Here is a 25,204-nt window from a genome sequence, read left to right as displayed (position 1 = left end):
CATACTTGGTCAACAGAAGATAAAAGTAGCATGGAGCTGAAGGCTGATATTAATTACGGAATAAACAAGCAAATTTTAAAAATTGGAGTCTGAATACAGTAGGGGATAGAGACTTAAAATACCACTCCTATCCTTTCTCTCCAAGCTCTATACATTTTTTTTTTTTTTGGTTTGTTTGAGTTCAACCTTTGGTTGCCACATTCTGGGCTGGTGAATTCCATGGACAGAAGAGCCTGGCAGACAGAATAGGGGCACAAATGACCACCCCCGCCGCCCCATCACCAAGAGATGTGCTGAGTGAAGGATGCCAGACAGAAAAGAGTATGGACTGTAGATACCCAATTCACACTAATGCACCGTGACAGAAAGCAGATCAGTGGGGTGTAGAAAAGGAAGGACAGGAGGGAGGGCTACAAAGGGGGCAATTTTTGGGGTGCTGGGTCTGTGTACTGTCTTGATCAGGGTGATAGTTTCATGGCTGCACCCATTATGGCAGAGCTTAACACATTATATGCCTCTGAAAAGCTGTTATGAAAATAAGTTGGGGAGGAGGGGGAACTGGAGAGAGGAGAGGAGGTGCTAAGGTTGGGGTCCTCTGGGAGGAAGAACTGTCCTGTGAAAAATACAGAGGGACAGGGCAGCGAGGAGAACGTGCAGCTGAGGACTCTCCAGGGCTGAGACCGAAGTAATCTGACATAACTGCTTCCTCCTCCAACATCTTCAACTAAGTGGGTCACATGTGCCAAGTGCTGATGCTGATGGCCAGTGTGTGTGTGTGTGTGCGCGTGTGTGCACGCATGCGTGGGTGTGCATGCATGTATGCGTGTGTGTGCTGAGGCTGGACTAAGTAAAAATGTAACAGGTACAGGACTAAGTAAACATGTACAGGGTGGGAGACAATTAAGAAACAGAACTAACTTGTCAGAATTGGACACCTGAAGCCAGAGGTGACGGCTAGAAATGCAGGGCCTCCTTCCCTAACCTTGGGATTTTCCTGAGTCTTGGGGAAGATGCTTCAGGGCATGGAATCAGGAGTCACTACAAGCTTATTGAAGTCTCACGGGCAGCCGGATTCCAGTGACACCAGGAAGTGGCCCCCACACTCGCTGTTTGTTGAATGAATATAGGAATATTATTTTCACTTGTTGTCAGACAAAGCTGCTGCTCTTCTGAGTACTGGCAATGGGAGGCAGGATGAGGACAGGTGGGCTGTCACTGGGGCTTAGAGCGCCTCTCATCTGCTTGGCATGTTTGACAACACTGGTGTTTTGGGGGCCCATGTCTTATAAGTCACACATCTGTTGGCTGATGGCTTGCTGTGGGGGCAGGTTCTGTGCCAGAGGTTGAGATGAACACAGAGAATGTGAGTCAGGCCTTCCTTAAACAGCTCACAGTTCAGAGCAGAAAACAAACAAATCGACACCTCCATAGAGGAAGGGCTGTACTGCAGGGGTTGGCAAAGTGCAGAGACCAAATCTGGCCCTCTGTCTGCTTGTGTAAATAAAGTTTTACTGGAACAAAGCTACATCCATTGGGTCTGCATTATGACAGCAGAGATGAGTAGTTGAGACAGACCATGAAGCTGTGAAGTTTACATTGCTTATCATCTGAACCTTCGTGCAGAAAGTTTGCTTATTCCTATTCTAACAGACTATTCAGAGCAAGCAGCTGCGACTAAAGCAACAAGTTCAGGACTTGCCGGCCTTACTTGTTGTCAAATCCAACTCTCAGGGCTCTGAGCCAGGTGGCTCAGCTGGGAGTAGAAGTCTTCCTGGTGCTGCCTTTGTGGCTGAATGGGAAAGAGACTGGACCTCCAAGGGTAGGCTCCCTCTCCCCAGGAGGAGTTGAAACACAGGTGCTCACAGCCCTCCTCAGCTTTCCAAATCAGTAGTATCTAAACACCCAGGTGATGCCATCTCCCCAGGTGATGCCTCGGGGGGACCCAGCAGGGCCAAGCTGCTCAGCCAGGGATACCAGGAGAGAGTGGAGAGAGGGGAACATCTTCCATCCTATCAAGCCCAAAGGGGGAGGCTCAAACCAAGGAAGAGCATCACGTAATAATCAGATATGGAAGTTTAATGAGCATTTATCCACACTGCTTGTTGAAGTCAGACCCTGATGGAAATCTATTTTCAGACTTTGCAAAAGGTATTAAATATTAACCTCTGAACAGGAGTTACTGAAGTCTAAAAGCCTGGTTAAAAAACATGCTTCAAAAATTGCTTATTTGAATTTATTCATGAAGTAAACAAAACTGTACTGAATGCCCGCTATGTACCAGGCTCTGTTCAAGAAGTTGAGAGGAAGGGCAAGGAGTCTGGGGAAGGGGGCCAGATAGGGAACATGCAGGCAGGCAGGCCAACCCTAGTTACACATTTATCACCTCATCTCCAACACTGGTTCACCGACTCAACTGAACTGCACACAGGTTAGGCTCCTATGAGTATCTGGTCATGTTTTCATCAGCCAAGCAATACACAACCTTGCCTTGCTTTATGTGTATTTCTGTTTAAAGACACATCACACACACACACACACACACACACACACACACACACACACACACAGTTGATTCATTACATGGAACTCACGGCTGATAGTACTACAACTCATGCCTGAAAGAAGCTCGTCTCATGCATGGCTTTTCTCCACAGGCCCCAGGAACAGCAGTTAGCATGTCAGCCCTACACAGGGGAACCATTTCAGAGAGTGAAACCACCAACAGGAAGCTCAAAAATGTGAGCAACTCGGCAGCTCACAGACCACGAGAAGCAAACGTGTTTACAGCCTGAGCAGAAACAACAAGCCGGAACATCACTTCTTAGACCTCAGCTCGGGGTGTGTGTGTTGACGGACACATTTTTCACTGTTCTGTGCCCGTCTGCAAATAACTGAGAAAACACCCTGAGTATTTTTTGGGTACAAGTAGCTGTTCGTGTGTAGGTGAACCCACAAATGCAGAATGTGTGAATCATGAGGAGTAACTGTGACTCAGGGCAGAGAGAGTAGTTTCCATGGCGTTCTGGAGTAGGGAAGGTGCTGGCGGAAGACCATGGTGGAGCAGAGACAGCCAGAAGGAGAGAGAGAGGAGAAGGGCGGGGAGAGCAGGGCCGACTGGGAGGCTGCTGCACGGAGAGTGTGTTACAAGGATGCAGGAAGGGAAGGGGGGCCAGAGGGGCAATTACTGTTGCCCCGGTAAACGACGGCGTGCCTTAGACCAAGTTTGTGCCGTGGAGTTCCAAGAAAAGCACGGATTGAAGATCTAATTGGAGGAGGACCTGCTAAGATAGTTGATGTGTTTCTATCTATGCTTCTATGTATGTTAACTGGACAATCTATGTTTTAAGTATTTGTGAAATAGTTAATCTTTGAACTAGAGATGTTTGATTTTTAGACACGTAGGGTAAAAAAATCAAATAGTAATCTCTTGCCCAAAGATTTCCAGTCCCAGGGAACAGCTCACTTGTGGGCATTCCACGAAGGAGATTCAGATGGATGCTGGCGAGGACTCCAAAAGTTATCTTTCCGTGATCTCTGTCTACTGGATCCCCTGGTACTACCATCTACAGTTTTTAAAGATGCCCCAGACACAGATAATACAGAGACGAAGCATTCTCTGAACACTGACCCTAAAGCTCAGTCAATGAAATAAAGATCCTGCCTGGAACAGGATTCTGAAGAAATTTTATGGGAATTTAAAGAAGCTGAACATTCTACTGGATACAGGGTTGTTTTTTGTTTTGTTTTGCTTTGTTTTTAATTGCAGTTTCTCCTCTTACAACATATTAATAAAAGAAAGATTTTCTTGTGAAAATATCCTTTGGCATAAATATATCTGAGTTTGAATTCCATCCCTTCCACGGACAAACTCCCCGACGCTCAGCGTATTTTGGTACCTTGGTTTCTCAACTATGGAATGGAGATAACCACGCCCACTTCACGGTGACCAGGGCAGTGATGAGATTTCTAGACGTTACATTTACTTTCCTTACTTTTTGCGTTTGCCTTTTCTATTTCTATATGCTCTATTTTTTTTTATTCATGGTTCCAATTTTTTCCTCTAACCATTTTAAATATAATTATTTTCCAGTCTAGTTTTTTCTTAAATCCACAGATTTCTTTTCTTTTGAGCCCAGCTATATGGATTCCACAGGTGAAGGGGTTATGTTCGCCTTGCAGTCTAACTCTTGCAGAAATGGCATCGCCCTTTGTCTGGCCCACCATGACGCAGACTCAGGGAACAGAGGGTCCTCAGCGCTGCCTTGTTTTTAGCTGAACACACTTTCAGTCCTGTTGCAGGGCCACGGAATCATTAAGCATTTCTGATCCCACCCTTTAAGTTTTCAGAAGAAGTGGGCCCAAAGTAGAAAAGTGGCTTTCACAGTGCTGTGCTGAGTCATACCAGAGCGGGACACAAAAGGAAAACTCAGTCACTCTAATCCTACTTGATATTTTTATCATGAATTTGATATTTTTATCAAAATTTGGCATAAATATATCTGAGTTTGAATTCCATCCCTTCCACGGACAAAAAATTTGATATTTTTATCATGAATTTTTGCATTAACTTTGATTTTAAAAAATCATTGCATCAAACAGCAAATTCCCACTATCTATTTTACGCAGGGGAGTGTGTGTGTTTCCACGCTACTCTCTGTTCGCCCGGCCCCTCCTTCCCGCCCTGTGTCCACAGTCTGTTCTCTATGTCTACGTCTCCATGGCTGCCCTGCAGATGGGCTCATCAGGGCCACCTTTCTAGATTCCAGACCTCAACCCAGTGCTCTGTGGCAACCTAGAGAGGTGGGATGGGTGGCAGGTGGAAGGGAGGTTCAAGAGGGATGGGACATATGGTACCTGTGGCGGAGTCTTGTTGATGTATGGCAGAAACCAGCCCAATAGCGCAAAGCAATTATCCTCCAATAAAACAAAAGATTGTCTATTTTGATGGCTGAGATTTCTGTGCACCGAGGAGAGTGCCTGGCTCACCTCCCCATCCCCAGTGGGAGGTCTTGGGGCGGTGCTCCCTCTCTGGCCCTGAGAGTCAACCCAGAGCCTCGCCTTCCTCCGCCACCACCACACCTCGGGCTCTGCGTCCTTCTCCACCCTCGGTGCCCCGTGAAGACTGACCTGCCTCTGGCCCATGAGCCCCATGTGCTCGTTCTGAGACAGAGCTCTCAGTAGAGTGACTGAACGTGCAGATGCTGGTCCCTCAGACCACAGGCGCCCATCCTCACAGGGTGCTCCCAGGAAGAGCTGTGGCCACCAGCATTGTGGGAAACTCCCATCTGCAGAAAGGGTTTCTAGTGGGTGTTGACATTTCTGGCTGTTTGTCACCCTTCATCGTTCCACACAGGATCCCAAGACCCCTTTTGGACACACTCCTGTTCTGTGCAGCGTTGGTGGTGGGAGGCAGCCCCAATCCCAGCCTTGCCCGGATGCGGTAGCAGTGACAAGAGACGTGCACCTTAGCTCCAGTAAGCCCCACACATGTGCAGAAAGTGATGTAGGGGTGGGCGGTAGAGTTCAGGTTCAGACACAGGAAGTGTAACATGAGAATCAGGCTGATCCCTTTGGAATGGTTCACATCATCTTCCCTCTTGAGTCTTGTTTGGTGGCCACTCATGTTTTCCCAACTTATCCAGTCTGTGAGACCTCTCTCAATCTAGTGAATTCTTATTTTATTCCACTTCATGTAGCTGATGCTGCTTCTGTTGCTTGCACTCATGGATCCTGACAGATACGGGACTAGAAATAATGAGAGGTGCTGAACTGTGCTCTCCTTTTCTGCTCTTAGGTAATGGTCTGCTTGCTTCCTCTCTCTTCAAACATTCAACCAGATCTGAAACTTGTCTGGGTGACAGAGTCCCTGCAAATCATGGTGTTATTTGCCCAGCATCATGTGATTTGCAGGGTGTCTTAAAATACTGATAAATTCAATCATGATGCCCAAACCAGGAACAGTTTTACTAGTAGAAAATACGACTATGTTATATGTACACTCTAGAAAGATTGCAAAATCAAGCACCCCTGTCCACCAAAGAGTCAAGCTGCAAGCCTTCAGACGCCAGTTGAGAGAATCTTTAGTCTTCGATGACGGCTCGCTGTGCACGTATGTTCCCCATCAACTCTGAGTTCTTTCCTGTGGGCAAGCGAAGGGCAGGTGACGCAATGCATTATTTAACACTTTTTTCCTGCTGTATTCCATTTTCCTAGGAATGGTGGTTTTAGAAATGGCACAAATGGGATTTTAGCAGTGTGATACCTGGGCCAGCTTGTAGACCACCAGTAGGGGTTCTGGGAGGAGCAGAGATGGAAGCCTGCCAGCAACTTGGAGTTGTGACTAACATCCATTAAGTCACTTCCCTGATAAGAGTCTCCAGAGACTTGCTCTCCTGTGGGTCCTTAATGCCTGAATACCACAGACTGCAGAAAAACTGCTTTCCTTCTCACAGAGCCACCTTCAAAAAATGGTGACGTGTTTTGTTCTTTGCTGAGGATGATGACCAGTCAGTTAAGGGGGCTGTGCTGGGCATGCTGCAGGTGAAGTGCTTAACCTGGACCACCAGTTTCTCCTTCACAGTGACCCTAACCGAGATGTTATTGGCCCCATTTTACAAGTGGGAAAACAGGCACAGAGGAATTGACTGTCTGCCCAGGGTTACACATCTGGAGAATGGATGAGTGGGGGTTTGTGCTCAGGAAGTCTGGCATTTGGCAGGCAGCGGGGGCCACCAGGGCCCTGGGCTCTGCTACTTCTCTGCAAGGCCGTGTGAGACCGGGGGCCTTTCTCCTTCCAGTGCAGCCCACTGGGGCAGCTCCTGGAGGCAAGACAGAGTCTCTGATGGAATGAAAAGTCATGAGCTGTTTCCTTCACGTCCTCTGAGAAAATACCTCCTTCAAAGCTGATGTTTTCTAGTCTCTTCTAGTAAATTTGGCAGCGTTAGGAAAGGATTTTATGATGGAGCTTTTGTTCTCTCTAAGACAATCATACATGTGGGAGCACATGGAAGTGAATTAAGTGGAAAGACGCCCAGAGGTGGGGGCAGCCTGGGAAAACGGCGGCATCGTCAATGGTGCAGCAGATGCCCGTCCAGCAGGTGAAGCGGTCCGGCCCGACGAGGGTGGGAAGAGGTTCCTCGTGAGGAGAGGAGTGTGCTTAGACACCTGCCTGCCCGAGGGACCAGTCTCTGGTCCAGGGAGCTCTGCCCAGACCACCTCCCCGTGGTCCTCATAGGTAGCTGGGCAGCAGCAGGCTTTGCTGCGACATTCAGCAGAAAGATGTGTCAAAGATTTGAAGACTATCAAGTGAGAGTCAGAAATGGAAGGTGCAATTGTACTCTGAAAAGCAGAAAGCTGGTAGAGAAACGCTCTCAGGTCTGTCCGCAATCGCACACTGAGGGCTGAGCTTTTTCTGTGTATTGGTTTGGAGGCACAGTGTGGAGAGGCAAGAGCTCTGTCTTGCAATTTATCTTCCTGTGTGCCAATCCCTGTGATCTTGGGCCAGTTTTCCAATCTCCCTGAGCCTTGGTGGCCTCAGCTGTGAAGTTGGGTGATGGTCGCACCTTTCTGACAGGGTTGTTGGGAAATCAGAAGTGACTGTACATATAAGGCGTGGAGAACAGTGTCTGGGACATGGTAAATGCCAGCTGCTCTGTTGCAAATGTGAGCACACCAGTGTAGCCGCAAGAAAGAGGCTGACATGGACTGAACGTGTTAGGAAAGTGGACCACAGGAGGCATTACAAGGTGCTGATGACAGCAGAGAAGGAGGTGGACAGAGCCAGGCTGACCTAGGACCAGCCTGCCCCTGGCTCTGAGTGTCCACACCACCCTGGAGCCCAGGGGAGCCATGCCTGGCAGACGCTGGATCTGCCCCTCCAAGGTCTGATGGCCCAGCTAAGGGCACAGGCTGTATGTAACGATGCTGGCTAGTGACTCTCAGGCAGCGGCCTCGCGTACAGCATGCCAGGCAGGGCCACTCCTCAGAACAGCAGAACATCCAAGGGCTTTACCCCGGGGGGCCCTCTTTCTTTCCCACCTTTGCTCACCTCTTTGGGGAATCTCAAAGGCTCAAGGTTGTAACCCCTTCTCTGGAGCTTCTGCTTTTGCTCCTTCCTGAAGTACTTAGATAATAATATATGATGCTTATTTCCTGAGTTTTTCAGATGCTAAAACCACCGCCAAATGGAAGAAACTAACTACTTGATCACGAGCAGGTAGCCCCCAGGATTGAAACCCACCCAGCCATCAGAGAACTGTGCAGGAGCTGATCACACACCCTGGGACACCCCTCCCTCTCCTGCCCTGAAAGACGCTTTGCGGAAACCCTTCAGGGAGTTCAGGGGTTTTATGAGCAGGGGCTGCCCATTCTCCTTGGGTGGCTCTGCAATAAAGCTTTCTCTGCTCCAGATTCCGACATTTTGCGTTTGGGTTTGTTTGGCCTCGCTATGTGTTGGGCACAGGAACTTGCACTGGGTAACACCATCACCTTCTGAATGTTTCCAGTATCTGCCTGCTTCTCATGGTTTCCGCTGCTGCTGCCAAGTCCAACCTCCCAGACCCGGATCACTGCAGTGCCCTCCCCACTGGTCCTCTGCTCTCTCCCCTCCCCTGAACCCTTCCCACAGACTCTCTTCTAAAACCGTGAGAGCGTTCAACTTCCCATCTTGTGTTCGATCTAGAGTGAATGTTTTAGCCACACATAACTCTGGCCTCTGCTCCCACCGCCTCGATCCCTCTGCACAAGCACACTGACCTCCCCCGACATCGCATACTCTGCACTCTCAGCCTCAGGGCCTTGCACCCGTCATCTTCCCTGCTTGGACCACTCTGCCCCAGATACCTGCATGGCTCACCCTTCGGTTCTTTCAGCTCTTTCCTGAGATGTCAGACCCTACTGCTTTCTCTGTTTTGTTATTTTTTTTGTTGCTACTATGCTATTTATTTTAAAGTTTATCTTCTTGATTGTTTTCTCTTTCCCCTACAGGAATATAATCTCCATCATGACAGATATTTTCAACTGTTTCACCTGCTGCTATATCCCCAGTGTCAAGAAAAGGGCCTGGCATACTGTAGGTGCTCACTAAGCGCTTGTGGAATGAATAAAACATGTAACGATTAAAGAGGTGGCTTATTCTGTCCTAGCCCTCATCCAAATCCAGAGGCCCCACTGCACGTGTGCAGTCCCCTCACAAGGATCTAAGGCTGTTAAAGTCGGTGACATGAAGTCTGGTTGTATCCTGAGATTCCTGTCTGTATGGTTAGACTACAGAGGGGAACCTCCAAAGTAAACATATCAAGAGAAAACAGAGCTTCAGGATTCATTTGGAGAGCAAACTGGGAGCAGAGATGAAGTGAGCTTGAATGAGTTCAAGACTCAGTGTCTGCGGTTTCATTACTTGAGTTAGTGCTAATGCTGTGATACGCTGTTCATGAGCGCCCAAGGTGTGTTCCTTGGCTGGTGATTGACAGACAGACTGAGATAATAAAATAAATCGGCTATCTTCGCTGGCCGACTTCTGTTGCAGTCCTGAAGTGTGTAGCTTTCTCACTCAATGCTGTATGGGTAGCTTCTGTAGCAACCCTCATCTAATTCAAATGCCTTTATTACAGCAACAACAACAACAACGAACAGCTAAGCAGATTTAACAGTTCAGAAAACACTGAGCAAGAAACAGTATTAACATTTGTCAATACTTTCTTTATTGGTCCTGAAAATCAATTTCTTAGGCTGCCAACAGTGACCATTATAATTATATTAAAATGTAACCAATTTGAAACCATGCTTTCAATAATGAAAGTCTGGCCCATGGCCAGTTTATAATAATACGTAGATGGATGTTAAAAAGGTGGGTAAATTGTAAAGTATCCTTTCAACTGTGTTTCCAAATGGTTAGGTGTATCATAGTAACCAAATCGAGCACCTCTGATTGAGGTTAATGATGAAAGTCTTCCGTCTCTAGATCATTATAAAGGCCAGAATTCTATTTTTAGCCACTGAAGCTGTTAAATCTATAAAGATTCAGTTGTTTAATTTATTAGATCTTGTTTCCCATTGCCATCTTCATAACAGAAAATCTGATTGTTAAAAATAAGAGTAAGCTATATATTTCATAAATAATTAAAAATTCTATAGCAGAATAGGCAATTAAACAATTGCCACCACGATCTTCCAATGGAGGAACATCACTTTAATTAAAAATTACAAAGGCGCCACTGTACACAATACATTGAGCTCTGTGTTGACTCAAGAAAGAAATACCTCACCAAAAAAAAAAAAAAAACACCTAACAGAAATGACCTCACCCCAAATCCTATTATTGAGGTCAGGAAGCACATTTAATTAAGATGAAGTGTTAATAATACATTTTAGTAGATGGAGGCTCTTTTCATTTCCCCAGGTAGAAATGTTATTATTTGGCCTTTAACTTCTGATTAAAATTTAAAAGGTGGGAGTCACCCCAAATTAAACTCTTAAATCTGGTTTTGAAATCTGTTTTTTCTTTTTTCAAAAGGAGTTACAACCCTCTTTTCTCCTCCCAGTAAGCGGTGAGCTACTATACATTTTGAATCTCTGTGTTCCTGAGAACTGATGGTGATGACAAAATCCTAATTTCCAAGGGAACTGATTTTTGCCATCTGCTTCCAAAGGTCTTAGAAGATACAGAACAAAATGCCACATAGCCAGCTGATGATTTTTGCTCAACTTCCTATCATTTTTTCATGTGATTTCCTTTGAATGGGCCCCAATATTAGGTTAAGTGAGGTATTAAAGAAAAAGACTTGGTGAGGCACAAGAAGACCAGCAAAACCTGGAAGTGGGCATTTTAGCAAATCTTTTCGGACTGAATTTCCATCACTGCATGTTGCATTCTGCACCAGTTTGAGACCATGAATGAATCTACCCAGAGCTTAAAAGCTTCCAAGTCTAGAGCAGGAAGGGACAGGAAACGACTTAAAAAGACTCAAAGAAATCAGGACGAAGTAGGCAGTGGTTTCCAGAGAGACGAGGATCCAACTGGGATCTGATTCCGATATTCTGTGCTTAAAGAATGGGCTCAATCTGGCTCACGGTTATGGAAGAAGAGGGGGCTGATGGACCTGGCTCCTTAACTAACTCTATGGACCTGGGAAGCCCAGTGGGAGGCTGATCAGTCCTGCTCAGGCCATTCCCCTCCCTGCCCCTGGGGTTGGTTTAAAGGAAAGCCACATGCAAATATGTCCACGGTTGGGAGACATTAGATGATATTTGAAGATGAAAAATAATAGTAATCCATAAACAAAAAACCATGTCTGCTTATGCACAAATGCTTGCATACAGACACTCCACCCCAGCTGCTGGCAAACCACACTATACTTGTTTACCAAGCACATCCATAGGCCAGGCCCAGTGCTGGGCTGTTTTAAGACCTTCAATTGGTACAGGTGTTATGGAAAACAGTATGGAGGTTCCTCAAAAAACTAAAGATATGGCAAAACCAATACAATATTGTAAAATAATTAATCTCCAACTAAAATAAATAAATTTATATTAAAAAAATAAAGATAGAGTGGTCAAATGATCCAGCAATCGCACTCCTGGGCATACAGACAAAACTATAATTCAAAAAGATACAGCCGCCCTTATGTCTGCAGCAGCATTGCTCACAACAGCCGAGACATGGAGACAATCTAAATATCTACTGACAGGCGAAGGGGCAAAGAAGAGGTGGCCCACGTAAGCAAGGGGATACTATGCAGCCGTACAAAGCACGGAATCATGTCATTTGCAGCGAGAAGGATGAACCTAGAGATTATCGTAGTTGGTAAGTAAGTCAGAAAGAGAAAGACAAATACTATATGGTAGCACTTATATGTGGAATCTAAACTATGGCACAAATGACTCTACCTACAAAACAAAAGCAGACTCAGACACAGAGAACAGGCTTGTGGTTGCCAAGGAGAGGGGGTGGGGAGGGGTGGATGCGGAGCTTTGGGGTTAGCAGATGCCCACTATTCTATGCGGAAAGGGCAGACAGCAAGGACCTACTGTGGAGCTCAGGGAACTACACTCCATATCCTGAGATACACCACAAGAATAAAGAATGTGGAAAAGAATGCATGTGTGTATGTACACCTGTGGCACATCGCTATAGAGCGGAAATTAGCACAGCACTGTAAACCAGCTGCGTGTGTGTATGCTCAGTTGCTCAGTCGTGTCTGACTCTTTGTGACCCCATGGACTGTAGCTTGCCAGGCTCCTCTGCCCGTAGGAATTTCCAGGCAAGAATACTGGAGTCGGTTGCCATTTCTTATTCCACAATCAACTACACTCCAAAAAGATAATAAAAGAGGACCTTTGGGCCTCTAAGAATTTTCTCTGTCCATGGTGGCCTCCTCCCAAGTCACACCAAATGGACTGAAATGTACCACATCGCCAATGCATACTTTTTGAGATAATTTTTATACTTTTGGAATAATTTGGCTGTGGGAATATTTCACTAATAATCCTCTATGATTTTTCTAGTGCTGACCCAGACATCCTTACAGTGTGATCTACAAATAATTTGCAAATGTAAAGGGTGTGTGGGTACTCAGTCGCTTCAGTTGTGTCCAACTTTCTGTGACCCCATGGACTATAGCCTGCCAGGTTCCTCTGTCTATGAGATTTTCCAGGCAAGAATGCTGCAGAGGGTTGCCGTTTCTTCCTCCAGGGGATCTTACCAACCGGGGATGGAACACGAGTCTCCTGTACTGCAGGCGGATTCTTCCCCACTGAGCCACCGGGGAAGCTCTTGGAAATGTAATGACGTTTTTTCAAATATTAAATTCAACATGGCTCAAGTCATGGTGCTGTGGACACTCAGTCTTTATTAACTTCAGTTTGCTGTTTTCTTTTCAAACTTTGCTGATGGCAGATTATATGTTTGAGTCCTTGACATTTTTGTCAAGGACAAAAGTTTTGAAGGCCTTGGTGCTGGGCCTGAGCGCTTAATAAACTAAATGGTACTGATGAGGCCCTGATGGCTGGCTTATCAGGGATGGAGGTGAAAATGATCGTTACCCTCACAGAGGCTGAGGGTTAGGGGAAAATAATAGTGTAACAGTGAAGCGTGATAAATGTTATACTAGACTTTCAGAAAGCCAGTGGCAGTGCAGTCTGAAAGTAAGGTAGTCACGTGCAGGGGGATGCCTAAACCTCAGAAAGACAAACAGACATGGGCGAGGTGGTAGTGAGATAAGCCCCAGTAGTTCACCTCATTTGTACGTTTTCTTCCCATAAACTTAGGCTCAGAGAGGTTATGTTTTCCTCATGAAAGGGATGAACACATCATTTCTCATTCACAGGGTGGTTGTGAGAGTTAAGTAAGACTGCCCTCAGTGCTTTTGGTAAACGTTTATATAAAAACGTCAGGCATCTTAGTCATGCAAAACATGCATCCAGGGCTCCTGGCAATCTTTGCCTAGTGTAGTCTGGTACTCCATTCCCGGGAGGCAGAGACTAGCTCAAAGGCATCGGGATGGTGGCATTTCTAGGGGATTTAGGAATCTGTTGACCAGTGAGACTACAATGATGCTTGGAAAGAAATAATTCTGTTGCTTGGCTCTTTCTCCCCAGCTGGGGACCACTGGTCCCTACTTTCCAAGGAGACAACTTCTTTCTCTCCTTCCTTCCTTTACCTCTCTCTCCCTTTCCCTCTCCCTCTTCCTTTGTTTCCTGGGGTATCGCTCTTGCTCTTTTGACTTTAATAAGCTCCCTGGAGGCTGTAGGCAGAGACCATTTCTTTCACAGGTTAAAACACTGCATCCAGCAGTGTAAGGCCCATAGTGGGCACTAAACAAATATGAGTAAATGAATTCAGTAAAGGAATGAATGGAAAACGATAATGTTTGCGCTTTTTTTCAAGCAGTTATCTTTGGCAACACAATTATCTATTATTTTGATTGTGTAAAATCTAATTTCATGGCATGTATTCATCTTGTAAAATTCATCCTGTAGTCTTTTATTACACAGAAAGTTTCAACACCCAAAGGTGTTCATGGAAGAAGCTTCTGGTTGCCTTACAATATCCACTCTTGTTTCCTTTCTTAGTAAAGAATTCCACTTTTAAAAGCTGGTTGCTACCCACCTAAAAATGACCATGCTTCCTAATATTTCTTGCAGCTAGGTTGTGGCCGTGCGACTAATTTTGACCAATCAGATTCAAATATAAAAGTGTTTGACTTTCCGGAAGACTGCCTAAAATATAGGAGACTCCCTTCTGTATTCTCTCTCTCCCAAACTACTGTCTGAAACACAGATATGAAGGCTAGAGCGCTAGCAACTAACACAGTCCATGAGGCAGAGATTGCCAGCTCAGAGATGACTGAATGGTGAGCAGGAAGGAGCTGGGGCCCCTGCCAGCTTTGTGGAACTGCCATCCCTGCCCTGGACTGCAGTAGCTGCTTTATACTTATTTTATACAAGGAACAAAAAACCAACCAATTTCTATCTTCTCTGAACTGCCATCGTTTTCAATTTTCCTTTTATAGTCAGCCAAACTTAATCCTCACAGACACAGTGCTGCTGGACAAATACTTGTGGGGCTCCCAGGATGAATGATCCTTTTTCCCAGAAATGCTGAGCAGCAAAGGATAATTTCACTTGGGCAAGGACAATATTTTTCCTCAGCTCACATCTTACATGTTCAGTGTGTGGCAGAAGTCTCTGCTATAAGGTTGTTTAATACAGACCAGAGAGAGAAGATGAGTTCTGTCTAAAAAAAATGTTTGGAATAGGAATTGCTACTTGGCTGCCTCAATAGAAATCCCCTGATCATTCAGAGAATGAAATAAGTCCTCTTGGACCTCTCAAAATGATGGAGCTGCTGGCCATATCCCTAGAGCAACCAAAGCAACCGACTTGATGCCATGGTGAGGCTGGTCCATGCTTCTCATCTCACTGTTGGAGGATGTTGGGGAAATAGAGTCATTATCACTGAGCTGCTATTTCTGACAATAATTAGCCAACAAGTTTAGGTGCATGGGTCCCTTGCTCACTGGAGACACTAAAATCTTGAGAAGTGCCAGATCCCTGTCTGGTGTTCGTGGAGGCAGATTCCGTCCTGAAAGCTGAAGCCAGTCTCTTTGCTTCTGTGCGTTGAAAGGCTGGGCTATGGGAACCAGCTCTATTTTACAGCATGTCAATGTTCATATAACCTTGGAGCAGAGAAACTTTCTAACCATCAATTCAAGTCATAAGGGAAGATAGAAATATGATTGCCTAGGTAAAAATAGAATTCTTTATATGGCAAAAGCATTAGCAACATCAACACTTTTGCACAGCATTTTCAGAAAATTCTTCAGAAAATTAATGATGCATTAAACAATTTCGTGACAAGCATGTCCACTGACCTTTTACAAAAATAATTGCATATGACTGGAAATAGTCTAAATAGCCAACAACAAGGGAATGAATAAATAAATGAGCATGTTTGTGTAATAGAGTAGTAGAATGCATACTATTCAGCAATTAAAAATAGTGGCTGTCTCTTGACATGGAAAGCTATTCGCCACATATTGGGAAGTAAAAATGGCAGGTTTCAAAGCAAAGTGGGTGATGCGAGCCAATTTTGAAAATAAAAACAAGTACTCCAACATGTGACTAGAGATACATCCAAGCTGTTAAAAAGGGATTTCCTTGGGTGGAACTATCACAGATTTTTAAAATTAGATTCTTTATTCCCAACTGCCTTTTCAAAAGTTTCCTCCATGAACTCTCTTAACTTTATAATAAGGACAAGAAGATACAAGTCATTAAGAAGAAGAATTTCACCTGTCATAGCCCACTGCTGTCCGTTTGGATTTGGCTAAGAGCACAATGCGATGGGCTTTTAAACAAGCTTTAATAATGCAGGCTTTTTAGTGAGAATATTCACTCTGAAGCCTGGACACCTCCTGTCTTTAGAGTTACAGGCTTCTCAGAGATCAAGGCACCTTTCACTGGTTTTAACATTCCCTAGTGAGATAAAAGAGGGCATCCAGTGGCAGCGGCGGAACTACTGTGTCTGAGACGTGTTTTCCATCCCAGAAGACAGGACAGGATGAGTCAGAAGTGAGGTCCTAAGTTTTGTGCGGGTTGGGGGTAGGGAGGAGTTTTCCTGGGCAAGGGAGGGAGCCCGCCTGCCCTCAGGGAGGAGGCCTGTCGCGGTGGGGGCAGGAGCTGAATTAGGCTGTCAGCACCCTGGCCGGGTGTGCCGGGTCTCTCATTGTGCTAAGATGCCTTGAGTGCCTGGCTAGTCGTCTGAGATGAGATGGGGTTATTGGAGCAGAGGCACCGACAGTGTTGGAGTGAGATATTGATATAGAGACAGGCGGATAGGGAGAGACAGAGAAAGAAGAGGAGGAACAGTGGGGAGGGCGTGATAGAGGGAGAGGGTGACAGAGGGAGGAGGAAGGAGAAAGAAGAGGGAACGAGGAGGAGAAAAGAGAAGAGAGGAGACAGAGGAATGAATGGGAGGGAGGAAGGAACATAAGCAGACAGACGAGATGGCCATGGGACAAGAGAGAAAGACGGTCCTAGAGGGACAGGGGCGATGCCAATAGAGACAGTGATGGGGAGGGAGACAGAGACGGAGACAAGGAAGAGATGCGTGGAGTAAAGGACAGACCAAGAGTAACCGGCACCGGGATCGACACGTGGACACACACACACACACACACACACACAGGGACACCCGGATAGCATGCAGGAGCGCAGAGCCAGGGCGGAGCTATTGCTGGGAATCAAGACCCTTGGAGTACACGTGACTTTGTCAGTTGAACTCAGAGCTCTCCTTGAGATAAAAATAGGAGTTCCCAGTGTAAAGTTGCTCCCTCTTCCAACGCCTGCTCCCTGAGGAATCATTAAGAAAACACCAGCACCACCACCACAGACACAAGGTCATCACGTCTTTCTGAGAATTCTGGGGAGCTGAGTGTGGATGATTAGAAAACCGTGCCCCAGCCTGGCCCCTCCCCTCAGCCCTGCTCAGCCTTTGCACACAGGGCCTCTCAGGGACACGACTTCTCCTGTACAGGATCAAAGGCTGCAAATAATTAATGAGCCTTTTCTCCCTGCAGAGTTTCTGTGACAACAGCTCAACCTGTCAGGGATGTTATGCCTGCCTTTGATGGAGCTCAGATCAGTGCCAGGAGAGGAAGGGCGGGTTGGGGGGGAGAGGGAAGGGCGGAGGGAGGTCCAGTCAGTGCCAGGCTGAGAAAGGGTCACTTCCAGGCAACTCTGGATCTCAGCAGGAAGGAATGTGTCCAAAGAGTCAGACCAGAGAGAGAAATGTGTGTCTCACACATACACACACATTTACTTGGTTTCAGTGCTGGAAAAGGGACTTGTCCAGACACTGCTCAGCCAGACCCATTTGTAAGTGCTACAGTTCTTAGCCAAACAGTCAGAGGAATACCTCAATTATATTTTCCGAGGGGACCATGACATTGAACTTGATCGCAGTGGCTCTCTGTGGCCCCTGATGACTCAGAATCATTCCCATCCTCTGGGAAGGGCCTTTGGCATTCCTGTGGGAAGCCACCTCCCAGGTACTCGTGGTTGGATGCCGGGTTCCCAGTGGGCTCACGCCTCAGGACTGGCCCCGGGGACCTCTCGCCATCCTGCCGTTCTGCCGGGTGTGTGTGTGAGCTGGCTCAGTGAGACCCACACCTGGCCCTCCGGCAGATACTTCTGGTTAGGGGGGATCTTTTTTTTCTTTCTGGTAGGACTGAGGCCCGGCATTGCTATTGGTGCCTCAGCCCTCTACAGCCACACAGAGACAGCTGAGGATGAAGCCAAACCAGGCTAAGCACAGAGTCAAGAGATGGGGAAGGAATATATTCTGAGCCCTGGAATCCTCATGCTGAATGCCCTTGCCCTCATTTTCGATGCTGTGGGCCAGCACAGGCACTCCTGGAAAAAGTCAGTCTGAGATGGGTCCTTGCCACTTGTGACTGAGGGTCACGTAACACCTGTGATGACCAGCTGTACTGTGGAAACTGGAAGCTCTTCAGAGCTTTCTCTGCTCCTGCTTTTTACCGCAAGTCTCACGCCTAGTAAGTTACAAATCGCTTTCTCGGATAGCCTTTTCTCACAGTGGGTGCCACTAACGCTCCATGCGAGATAGAATGGGGAAAGACTGGATTCCGGTTCCAGTTGCTGGTCTGTTCTCCAAGCTCAAATGCTGGCCTTGGAGTCCCTCACCAGTCAGCTGCTCCTCTCCAGGTGGGAATCATGGCTCCTGACTCCGTCTGCTGGGGCTGCCGGCCATGGCCTCTTGCCATACTCCAAGCACCACACCCCATTTGCCAGATGGGTTTCCTTCCTGCTTCTCAATCAGCTGCCTGTGGTGGGGGCAGGTGCAGTCATGTCTGGGAACATCGCCTCTGACTGCCAAGGGGCCCTGAGCTGGGGTGCATGGCTCCAGCTCAGGCAAAGCAGACTTGCCCTGACATGAACTCTGAGCTGAGCAACACAAGGGTGGACAGTGGCTGCAGGTGGGCCACTCTCCCTGTGAGCTCCTGCAGTGCCAGCCTGTCAGGCCTCACTACCTAGAGGTGCAACAGCTCCTGTGCTGCCTCAGCCTTGGTCCAAGCATCTTCTCCAATTCTATAAACTCCTCAATATCACCAATCATCAGAGGAACACGAATCAAAGCCACAATGAGATAGTATCTCACACCCATCAAAATGGCCATCATCAAAAAGACCACGAGTAACACATGCTGGAGAGGATATGGAGAAAAGGGAACTTTTGTACAGTGTTGGTGATGAATGTGAATTAGTGCAGACACTATGGAGAACAGTGTGGAGGGCCCACAAAAAAAAAAAAAAAAAAAGAATCACTATCCAGTGACTTCATACCTGGGCATATATTAAAAAAAAAAACCCACAAATTTGAAAAGCTACATCATTCTCCCCAATGTTCATAGCAGCATTATTTACAATAGCCAAGGTATGGAAATAACCTAAGTGCCCATCAAGAGATGAACAAATAAAGAAAATGTGGTGTGTATATATATGTATATGTATATATTTCACACAAATACGTGTGAAATATTACTCAGTCATAAAAAGGATGAAATCCTGCTATTTGCAACAATGTGGATGGACCTAGAGAATATTATGCTTAGTGAAATAAAGCAGAGAAAGACAAATACTCTGTTACCATTTATACTAGAATCTAAAAAAGAAAACAAAGGAATGCATATAAGAAGCAGAAACAGACTCACAGATATAGAGAAAAAAACTAGTGGTTACCAGTGGGGAAAAGTTCTATAAACTGTCCCTAGGATCTTCCAACAAAGTCCCCTTTTGCCCGAGTCAGCCAGAGCTGGTCTTAAACAAAGAACCCCGACAGACCCGCCTCTTCCCTGTCCGTCCCACCTCAGTGGGGCATCTACTCCCAGATTCCAGATACCTGCTTCATCCCCTCCTCATCGCAGTAACATCGTCATGCCTGCCAGCATCCCGTGTTACCCAGCAAAGGCAGTATCCCAAGCTTAGCAACATCAACCCCATTTCAGTGCATTTCCTACCCATCCTGGAGTCACCTCTTCTACCTCCAGTACTCTTGCCTGGAAAATCCCATGGACGGAGGAGCCTGGAAGGCTGCAGTCCATGGGGTTGCAAAGAGTCGGACACGACTGAGCGACTTCACTTTCACTTTTCCCTTTCATGCATTGGAGAAGGAAATGGCAACCCACTCCGGTGTTCTTGACTGGAGAATCCCAGGGATGGCGGAGCCTGGTGGGCTGCCGTCTACGGGGTCTCACAGAGTTGGACACAACCGAAGCGACTTAGCAGCAGTAGCAGCAGAGACATCCTAAATTTGTACAACTACCTTACAGTGTGTTAAGTTACAGATTTCCTGATCTTTCTCTTTGATGTTTACATGTTGTGTTTCCTTTGTCAAACACTATACAGAAAAGGGGGAAATTAAAGGAGAAGAGGAAAAAAAAAAGAATGTCTATTTCAGATTCACATTATTACAGGATTTGGCATTATTTTGTGCTTGTATCTAGTTCATCTGGAATTTCAGAAAGTTTTGTTGTAGCAAATAAACCCCCATTTGGGTTGGAAAATAGCTTCTGCCAGCCTGCTCCACGGTCCTGCGGGCGACATGGAGATGGTGGCGTGTTTCCAGCTATTTCAAATCAGGAAAATAAGACACATGTTTGTTTGAAGTGTGTCTAATACATGGTTATCGGTATCTCCTATGAGAAGATTATGTTCTGGAGGAGGAAGATTAATAGCGCCCTTTTGCAGAGACAAGCACATGTTTGGACCTGCATGCCAATGTGTTTACTGTGAAACGTTGCACCAGCGAGGGCATCTGGTCTCCACCAGCACGAGATGCATGGCAGATAATGCTCATTTAATTAAATCTCATTATGAAAATCCCTTCTTTTGAAGTACTGGACAGAGCTTAAGGAATGAAGGCTACAGATATGAAACTTTTTTTTTTTTGGCTTGCCAATCATCAGTGGAAAACTCAACCCCGATGGTGGTGGTTTAGTTGCTAAGTCGTGTCCAACTCTTGCGACCCCATGGACTGTAGCCCTCCAGGCTCCTCTGTCCATCAGATTCTTCAGGCAAGAATCCTGGAGTGGGTTGCCATTTCCTTCTCCAGAGGATCTTCTTGACCCAGGAATCGAACCTGAGTCTCTTGCATTGCAGGCAGATTCTTTACCGACTAAGCTAATTCAACCCTGGTGGTCCATTTCTAAGTACTAGGTAACATCTACTCCTTCCCCTTAACAGTTCAGAGTCCAGAGCACTTGGCCGAGAGCACCAACTGTGCATACTGAACCAAAAGGTCTCCATCCTGATTTTTCCGCTACTAAGCTGGGCAGCCTTGAGCAAGCTAGTGAACCTCTCTGAATTTCTAACACCCTTAACTGTACATGGAGCTGGCCAAGCCTTTCTCAAGAAGCTGTGGCCACTGATAGAGCAGGTTAAGCATCTGAGATGCAAGGGGCCCTGGGTGGCAGCTCCTTCCACACTGTGCTTCATACTGGCAGAGCCCTGGGAACCTGTGGGAACACAGCCCTGGAGCCCCTCTCCTCCTGGGCTGCTCTGCAGCCAGGAACCAGGTACAAGGCCAGCTTCCCCTCGTAGTCAGCCTGGTCCCCTGGTGCCACTGGCTGCCAACTCTTCATCACGACACAGACTTCCTGCTCAGCCAGGTCGTAAAGCAGTGTGTGTAGTGTCTGTAAGTCAATGGTAACCTGGAAGGAAGAGCCGCTCCTGCCCGCCTCCCGCCTCTGGCCATGGAGACGCCCACCCACCTGATGGTCTGACGCTGCAGGGAATCGGGGTCTGTGGCATTCACTGTCAGCAGCACGCTGCCCACGGAGATGTTCTCCTGCTTGGTCACCATCATGGGGTCCGGGTAGAAAACTGGACTCTCGTTGACGTCCAGGACAGTGATGTGGACAGTGGCCGTGGAGCTGGGGCCGTAGGAGACGTCGGGCACCAGTGGGTCCTCGTTTTCCACTTTGATCAGCAGGGTGTGAAAGGCAGAAATCTCATAGTCCAGAGGCTGGAAGGCAGAGAGGGGGGCTCAGCATGTGTGACTGCCACAGAGGGCGGGCGCTTTTGCACACAGGCCCTCTGACAGCCACCGGGACGTGTGGACACTCGGGGATGGATCCAGGTTCTGTGGACTAAGAAGTTTTGTGCAACTTGGGGCCCTCTTTCAGAAAGAGTATGAAACATACAGATATCAAGTTAGATATGAGAGTTGTTGAGGGTTTTAGACTGAGAAATAACCATAGCAATTGCATGAGTCTCAGAGATCTGGGTCTTTGGGTGTGAGATCTCTTTGAGGAAGATTCCCTGATGATGCTGACATTAAAAGCCTTCCCACCTGTAGCCTGTGACCCCAAACTCCAGCATGCCTGTGGGCTTCAGTGGGCGCATGTTATCCTAGTAGAGTGTCCTGCAAGGAAAAGGATTCGGGAGGCTGAGACATGAGGGGTTAAGCTGCAGGGCCCTGCCTCCCCTGAGGGCACTGGAAAGCCTGTGGGGGCATTTTCATTTGTCCTCAAGACTCAGTGGCTCTATTGCCATTTTCTGGGCAGGGGGACACAATGCCAGATACATGGCAGGCTCTCCCGCCAACGAGCAGCCCCGCTGAGGCCCTTTCTAGGTGACTATGCAAAGGGGCTGCTGGCGTCTAGCTCCTCTGCTGCTGGGTAGACTAACATCAGAGGACGTTAAGGAAACCCACTGTAGACATTATGAACGTAGTGCCCTGCCCGCCATAAAATGTCACAGACCACATCCACTCTGCCACTTTCCTTCTAAACCATGAGCTGCAGTGAGGGTGACATTTCCTGTTGATGGGAGTGTGTGTGGGGAGACAAGGACACAATTTTTGTTTCAGTGTTTACCGGGAAAATGAGTAGCTAACTCATGAGACCCAAGACATAATGGACATTCCTGCTGCGAGGACGAGACTAAAGTGAGTCCAGGGAGGTGATTCACTCCAGCCAGAAGGAAGGGGATGGCAGTGCAGGCTGTAAGGGATCTGGGAACGTGGGATGGGGGGTGAGGACTGAAAGAGCTCTGTGGGCACAGGAGGTAGAAGGTGTAAGCAGAGAGGCCGAGTGGGAGGAACTTTAGGCAGAGTTACACTAACTTCTGTAATAATTACAGCTAACATGCATGCAGCCCACCCCACACCTGTGAAAGTGCACAGATGCACATGTGTGCACACATGCACAGACACACACACACACAAAATGCTGGCCTGGAAATACTTCCTGGTAGAAATAGGCCTGCCCCTCCTGCCCCGACCTAGAACTCCTCCCATCAGGGTGCTGTTAGGGAGTTAAGCACTAACAGATGTAAAGCTGTTGGTACCCAGGAGCTGTACTGTGGTCCCCTCCCTGGAACACGAGAAGAACTTACCACTGCTGCCTCCTTCCTGATAACAGACCTCTGTCCTGCCCAAGGGAAGCCCCAAATATGCAGGCGCATGAAGGGCTCTGCGTTTTGGCTAGCGTTCCTGGTGACTCGTGTAGATGCGGACATTTCAGACTCACAGCATGGTGGGTCGGAGGGGGAGTGTGGGGACCGGAGGACACTATGCTCCAGTCCAGCTTTGCTTGTATTTTATTTCACTCAAGCCACAGCAAACACAGGCTGGGAGAACTGTGCTCCTGTAGGGTTTACGTGGGGATGTGTATTTACCCAAGCTTTGTCTTACAGCTGCAGGTCTGGAAAACTGCCTGCCACCTTTTATGGACGCTGGATGAGATGCAGACAGCCGCCAGAGGCTGTTATTTTACGGTTTTCATGGCTTTGAAACTACAGTGCTGAGCGCAGGGCAGTGTCAGGATCTTCCAGGAGTCCTGACGAGGGAAGAGGAGTTGGGAACTCGCAGGGCTGCTCTTTGCAGGCAGATGTTTGGGGTTCCGTTTGGACCAAGCTCTGAAAAGGGCAGGCTTGGGAGAAACCCAGAGCCCTTGTCCTCCCAACAAAGTGGGAAGCGTCTCTAAAATCTGACATTCTCAGTAGTTCTGGGTCCTACCCCCAGTGGCATTATGGAACTTTGCCGATGCAAATGTTTATACAGCCTGGCTAGGCTGAATAATGACCCCACCCCTAATGTCCATATTTTAATCCTTGGAACGTGTGACTGTTACCTTACATGGCAAAAGGGACTTTGCAGATGTGATTAAACTAAGGACCTTAACTGGGGACAGAAGCCTGGATTACCCAGGTGGGCTCATCGGAACCATAGGGAGCCTCAAAAGAGGGAGGCAGGAAAGTCAAAGGAAGGAGCAGATGTGGCGATGGAAGCAGGGGTCAGAGTCAGAGAGAGGAAGATGCTGGGGCTCAGCTCTGAAGATGCTGGAAGGGGCCACGAGCCAAGGGATGCTCCAGAAGCTGGGAAGGACGAGGACACGTCAATTCCACTCTCCCCTGCTGTCCCTGGAGCCTCCAGCAGGGGCCAGCCACACCACCTGCAGCCCCATGAACCTGATTCTGGACTTTAAGCCTCCACGTTGGCGGTCACTGTTACAGCAGCCACTGGAAACACACACACAGGCACCAAGTGCCCATCACTTATGAGCTGGTGACTTCCTCACAACAGCCTGAAGAGGTGGGCTGTCCTGGCACCCTCGTTTCACAGACGAGGAAACCGAGGCACAGAGAACAGTTACGCGTCTTAGCTGAGGGCACACAGGGGGTGGGTAGCAACGCTTCTGCTTTGTCTACTCACATGGCTGCCATAAATACAGCTGCTTCCTGCTTCTCAGGCAAACTGCTTCAGCCCCCAGAAAAGAAGCTGTATTACGCAGATGGCCTGGTCTGGCGGCAGCTCTCCCAGAACCTCCCAGACCCCTTCCTCCAGGACATGGGGACCACCAGCCACTCACGCTCTGCTGCCACCCCCTCCCTCCCACGTTTCTAAGCCCTCCCTTTCCATTGTGGTCACATGTCCTTCTCGGACTCCCTGCAGCAGAGAGCGGTCAGCATGCAGGGCTGTGTGCTCACAGGCAGTTTCATACTGAGGATCACCCTGTGTGTGTAATTATCTGCTGTGTTTAAGAGAGTAATCCAGACTCTGCTAAGAAAGATTGAGAGGAAATGTGATAATCCACGATTTGAGTATGGATCTTTAGGAAACCTTCACAGGTCCCATTTTTGCGTATCTTTGATAATTAACTATGAAATGTCTGGAGAATGTGTTTTAAGGTTCCACGCAAGTTTAAGTTTTTTGGAACCTGTGGAACAGGCTGGTTTTAAGGCTGTGAGGGTAAAAGCGCTCCCTCAGGTGGGAGACTTTCTCTGTTTTAATTCCAGAGGGGGAGACTGGGGCTGATTTATCCTCAGCTGGGGGCCCTGGATGCTCAGGCAAGGAAGGAGGAGCACTGGAGGCACCCTTACTTTGACGACGGAGAGCATCCCCTCGTTGGTCTGCGGGTTGGTGTGGATCTCAAAGCTCTGCCCCGGGTTCCCATTGATGATGGTGTAGGCGGCCCTCCACGCGCCCGTGGTGGGGTCGTCCTTGTCCTCAACTGTCAAGTTGACAATAACTCCCACGGCTCCTTCCTCGACTGTGGCTTGAAACTGTAAACAAACAAAGCAGACCGTGACTGTCACTATTTTGGGGAAACAACAACAACATAGCGAAGACCACTGACGGCGCTATGACATGCCTGATACGGGGCACATCACCCCTACCATCT

General features: G+C 47.6%; 1 protein-coding gene across 1 annotated transcript in view; it reads right to left on the bottom strand.

The window, feature by feature from the left end:
- Positions 1-25,204, bottom strand: part of CDH13 (cadherin 13) — a 1,024,384-nt gene that overhangs the window by 69,784 nt on the left and 929,396 nt on the right. The window contains exons 9-10 of the mRNA XM_052655824.1: positions 24,903-25,085; positions 21,290-21,543 (exon numbers count right to left, since the gene is read on the bottom strand). Of these exons, the coding sequence (XP_052511784.1) occupies positions 21,290-21,543; positions 24,903-25,085 (437 nt within the window). The remainder of the gene's footprint in view (positions 1-21,289; positions 21,544-24,902; positions 25,086-25,204) is intronic.

This window comes from Budorcas taxicolor, chromosome 18 (assembly GCF_023091745.1).
Source record: "Budorcas taxicolor isolate Tak-1 chromosome 18, Takin1.1, whole genome shotgun sequence".
Lineage (NCBI taxonomy): Eukaryota > Metazoa > Chordata > Mammalia > Artiodactyla > Bovidae > Budorcas > Budorcas taxicolor.
This window is presented reverse-complemented; position numbering and strand designations above follow the sequence as displayed.